At 32.0% G+C, this 5,741-nt stretch overlaps 1 protein-coding gene across 1 annotated transcript in view; it reads left to right on the forward strand.

Annotated features, from left to right (window-relative positions):
* Window positions 1–1,761: 1,761 nt before the first annotated feature.
* Window positions 1,762–5,741, forward strand: part of LOC124891713 (serine/threonine-protein kinase Nek7-like) — a 14,097-nt gene continuing 10,117 nt past the window's right edge. Inside the window, exons 1-2 of the mRNA XM_047403378.1 lie at window positions 1,762–1,904; window positions 5,253–5,622. Of these exons, the coding sequence (XP_047259334.1) occupies window positions 1,762–1,904; window positions 5,253–5,622 (513 nt within the window). The remainder of the gene's footprint in view (window positions 1,905–5,252; window positions 5,623–5,741) is intronic.

Below are 5,741 nucleotides of genomic sequence, written 5' to 3' on the forward strand. Positions count from 1 at the left end.
CCAGAATGTCTTCAACGTCCACCAAATGTGCTAGTGTTCAAGAAAATAGCTAGAACTGGTTATAGTACACTCTAGTAAGCTATTCTTTTCTTTTTTTAATCTTCTTTATGACAGTGAAAAAAGCAAAATCATAATTATTTTAAATAAGTTCCTATAGACATGCTTTCTATGCTTTGCTATCACAAATGCTACAGAATAAGAAAAGAATGCGTCGATAGAGACTAACAGATTAAGCACCAAACAATAATAATAGAACCCAAAGCAATTGCAGCAAGGACAAGACCGAAGTTTTTCGAAATCAAAAGTGCCAAAGAACTTCAATGTACTTTTAAAAGAAAATAGAGGAAGTAATAGCGGAGGAGAAGTTTGTCCTCTTAGAGAAAGAGAATGGTGAGTTTATATAGTGAGAAGGGCCGTCCATGATCCCAAATAATGAAGGAAGAATAATATTTAATGAAAGAAGAATAACATATAATGCATCAATTAAGGGGATTGTTCCCTTAAATGGATGGGGTAAATCAATCCGTTCCACCAATCATGCTATAGTTGCCATAAATAAATAATACCCTATTATAACATTTGAAATTTCCATGAATAGAAGAAGTAAAAAGAGATCCTTCCTACTTATTAAATGAAATCAAGAAGAGGTATCTAAATTTACCATAATTAACGTGTGAGGGGATGTCTGTCAACCAAGTAAGGCAAGAAAAATAAAAAATCAATTACTAAGATACTTTTCTCAAATCAAATTGGTACAGGATCAAAACGTGCACATATTAGCCTTATTAAAGATTTACGAAAAAAGCCAAAAAATAAAAAATCAATTATTGAGATGCTTTTCTCAAATCAAATTGGTAAAGGATCATACCCAAACAGTCAAAACGTGCACATATTAGCCTTATTAAAGATTTATGAAAAAATCCCAAAAATAAAAAATTAATTACTAAGATGCTTTTCTCAAATCAAATTGGTGCAGGATCATACCCAAACAGTCAAAACGTGCACATATTAGCCTTATTAAAGATTTACGAAAAAATCTAAAAAATAAAAAACCAATTACCGAGATGCTTTTCTCAAATCAAATAAGTACAGGATCATACCCAAACAGTAAAAACGTGCACATATTAGCCTTATTAAAGATTTATGAAAAAAATCCTCGAATCGTCACATACATACTTTTCCCATACAAAATTACCCATATTGACTAAGGGGCATAAAAAATGTGAAGATGGAAGAAGTTAGGCGTGTTTTCACATACCAGAGAGACGCGAACAAATTGACTCACCATTCAAATTAAGCGTCACAAAATTTTAATCAAGCAAGACATGCAAATAGGGTCGAATAAAAATCACAGACCTAAAATCAACACATTTATTCAGCAAAAATCAAACGTGGCCACACTTATGAGAGACACAGATGAAGAAATAGTACTAAAGTTCACACACATATTTCAAACACGGGATCAAACCTGAAGACAGATTCTTCATTTTCGATGAGGAAGGGTTGCATGGTTGGAACGCCGAAGGGGTTTGCCGGAGGTATCGCTGTGGGAGAGGAGTCGAGCCTGTGTCGCGGTTGTTGGATGTTCTCCGGAGGGGAGAAAGAAGGCGACTGGAGAACGGAGGATGGAGCGGCGGCGTGGAGGCTTGGCTGGCCATCTCCGTCGATGGCAGTACTATTCGCCGGTGGAGGACGAGAAGGGAGGGGGATGGCCATCGGAGCAGCGGCTGGACTCGCCTAGGGTAGGAACTGGCGGTGGGTATGGAGGAGAAGGAAGAGGCGACGGCGAAGGCTGTTCGCCGGATATGGCGGCATGGCAACGAGGACTCGGAGCGGAGGGGGTGGTTTTGGTGGTCGATTATCGACAGAGAGATCGAAGAAGGGGGGGAGATTGAGATTTGGAGGTGTTTCTAGAGAGAGAGAAGAGAGAGGTGGAGAGATAGAGGTGGAAGTTGGGGAAAAAAATTTGAGTTAGTGTTTGTAGTTTTGAAATAGGGAAAGAGAGATCTTTTGATCTCAACCGTTGGATTGGTTTTTGATTGACGGCGGAGATTTAATGTCATGGGGGAATTAAAATGTGGCTAGGATGAAAAATAATGGCTTAAATTGTAAGAAATTGGGTTAAGATTGTAATGGATTGGGAAAAAATAGGTTATAATTGTAAGAAATTAAGTAAAATTGGATTAAAAGGTAAACAAAATCACGCAAGGTAATTTTGATTAGGATGTTATTTAAATTAAAGTAGGAATAATAATAATATATGATAATAGTAATTAAATAATAAATAGCAACATTAAATAATAAATAATAAAAATTATAATAAAAGATAAATAATAATAATAAAAAAATTAATAATTAAACAATAAATAATAATAAATAATAAAAGATAAATATTAACAATGTCAATAAAAAATAATATCAATAAATAGTATAAAATAAAGCAAAACTAGACAATGTATTTTACAAAATTGTGAGTGTGCATAATTACGTGAAAATAATTTACTTAATAAAATTATAAAAATGACATTTTTAATTTTAGTGTATTATAAAAATATGATTCTAAAAGACAATTGATGATTTATGCATTTTCTAAATTATGAATGCGATATGTTGGAAATCTGTTTGATGCAAGAAAATATGCAAAAATACTAAAGTTTAAAAATTAACGATTTTGTTAAAATTACAGACTAAATGTAGTGTCGGGAGGTCAAAATTGGGTGTCAACCTCACAGTGTCAAAATTGGCTTCCAATACTGACTTTTAAAAAATTAATTCAAAACAATAAATAAATAGGAACAGTTAAATTTCTTAAATTCATGATATAAGAAATACAAACATGAAGCATAAGAATAAATAAAAACTTCCACACTATTATTGAAAAAATTAAATTACCTTAAATATCAATAATATCTAAACAATTCATTTATTATGAATATTGAGGAAGTATTGTCTAAAATATCAATGAATTAAGTGGACTCAATGTAAAATAGTTGAATAAACCTTTCAATCTTTTCTATTTACCCCATTTGGATTGGACACACTCCTTAATAAATTCTTTACTCTTGTAAGGTTAAAAGTAATTTCACTAATATATTTTTAGTTACTAAAATTTATACATTTTTTTAAAATAATAATGATTATATTTTAATCTTTTATATAAATGAAGACTTTAGTTACTACTATTTTGTCTTATTTGAGGATATTTTCGTTAACAACACCAACAGTAAGGGTATTTTGGTAACTAAAACCTCCTATCAATGACACTTTACCGCGTCTTTTGCCTCTATTGTTTTACTTTCCTAAAATCTTCTTTCATCTTCATTTTCTCTGTTTTTCCTTTTCTCCACTGTATTCCCTGCGTACCTTGACACCAAAACACAAGTTTAAAGCAAAATTCATATTCTTAATCTCAATTTTTATTAGTCCATCATGATTTATTTTTGGTAAGTGCATCTTTCTTGGTGGAGCAAGTTTTCCTTTGATGTTTGTTATATATATGATACATGATGCTAACTATTTCAAGCCTTAATCCTTTTATTTCAAATCTGTTATTATTATTATTGATCTATTAGACAAATTAATTAATTCAAGTTTTAATCTATTTTCTCTAGATCTGCAGTTAATATTGTTATGGTACTAACTAATTCAAATATCCTTTGGATATCTTCTTGTTCTGCGATACTAATTAATTTTTTCTATCCTTTGGTCCTTTTTACTTGCTCGAAAGATTGATTTTTGATTTACATTTTCTATTTACAGAAGATTGATTTTATAAATTTATCTTAAGAGTTGTATAGAGCAATAGGTTTGAATCGGACCAACTCATTGTAACCTACTGGGAACTATAGAAAGTAATTTGCTTATGGATTGATGAACATTGAATATCATAATGCTCCCTCCGTCTCAAATTATATGTCGCTATTTGATCGGACACGATATTTATGAAATAGACATTCACCTTGCTAAAGTTACTAAATTACCCCTCTTAAAAAAGTATTGTACCACTAGGTACTTTTATTAAATTTCACAATAATTAAAAAAATGCAACACAGAGTACAGTATTAAAAAATAATCTAATAAAAAAATACACCACCTACATCACTGTCTCTCTTTTGCAAAGAGTTAAGTAGTCCAAATCAGTGTATCGCTTTAATTTAAAATTTCACTCTCATTTTCTCTATCAACAATTAAGAAAAATTTGTTATTTCAAAATTCAATTTTCTAGAAAATAGGACCAATTTGCCTTCATGTACGGATTTTCCACAAACAATTTACGTTTCTGATTTGATTTTTGTTTCAATTTTTGGGCGCTAAACCTACTTTTCATTTGAATTTTTAGCAAATGGTTATTTTGTGGCGCCAAATCTTCTTTTCATTTGAGAGATGTTTTTTTGCATCTTCTGGTTAATGTATCCTTTCTTTTGTTTTGGATAATTTCCAAATTCTTCCTTTTATCTCCTCTCTTATTTTTGCCATTACTGTAAAGATGAGGTTCGTCGTACCTACAAACTCAACCTTCAGAAATAAATGATTGAAATTAGAAGAACGTCAAGCAATTGCAAAGTTTCTTTTAAAAGAAAGGAAGGAAGTCTTAAATACGGATCTATAACAAAAGCTGCGATGTAGTTCAAGAAATCAATAAGAACTATTCAGTGCATTTGGAAACAATGTCAATCATCAGTTGATAATGGGATGTCATCATTAGATGTGTCTTTAAGACTTACAGGTAAAGTTAGAAGAAAACGGATTGGAGTCGACATTAATCAAGTCAAAGAAATTCCACTTTGTCATCGAACAAATTTTCGATCTTTGGCTTTTGCGATGAACATGGCAAAATCAACCGTCTTTTGGCGTGTGAAAGATGGAATCTTCGGCCACATTCTAATTCCATCAAGCCTCAGTTAACCGAAGGAAACAAAAAGGTACGACTTCAATACTGCCTGTCAATGATTAATCAGAATACAATCCACATAAATCCCATGTTTATGAATATGTTTAATTGTGTTCATATCGACGAAAAGTGGTTTTTTTTGTCCAAAAAAGTTGAAAGGTACTACCTACTTCCTGGAGAGTATGAGCCAGATCCGTATCATTCTTACAAAAGTAAAAATTTTATTCCAAAGGTTATGTTTATGGCTGCTGTAGCACGTCCTCGATTTGATGAAAATGGAATTGAGTTGTTTTCTGGAAAAATAGGTATATTTTCATTGTAGTTGAGGAACCATCTAAGCGGAATAGCAAAAATCGAACAGCAGGAACTATGGAACAAAGCCCATTCAGTCAGTAACTAAAGATATCACTAGAGCTTGCTTGATTGAGAAAGTTCTTCCTGCTATTAGAGCAAAATGGCCAGCTTCCGATTCAAATAATCCTATCTTTTTACAACAAGATAATGCAAGGCCACATATTGGTAACAATAATTTAGAATTTATTGAAGCTGCCCGACAAGATGGATTTGACATTAGATTGTATTTTCAACCATCGAACAGTCCAGATTTAAATGTTTTATATCTTGTTTTGTTTAGAGCAATCCAAAGTCTTCAATATCAAAAAAATGTTGATGAATTAGTGGAAGCAGTGGAAAGATATTTTGATGAAATGAAAGCGAAACAACTCAATCATGTATTTCTTACTTTACAATCTTGTATGATTGAGGTGATGAAAGATAGTGGCGGCAATAATTACAAAGTGCCTCATTTGAACAAAAATGGACTAGAAAGAGAAGAAAACCTTCCTCTCTA

Source organism: Capsicum annuum, unplaced genomic scaffold (assembly GCF_002878395.1).
Source record: "Capsicum annuum cultivar UCD-10X-F1 unplaced genomic scaffold, UCD10Xv1.1 ctg4017, whole genome shotgun sequence".
Classification (NCBI taxonomy): Eukaryota; Viridiplantae; Streptophyta; class Magnoliopsida; order Solanales; family Solanaceae; genus Capsicum; species Capsicum annuum.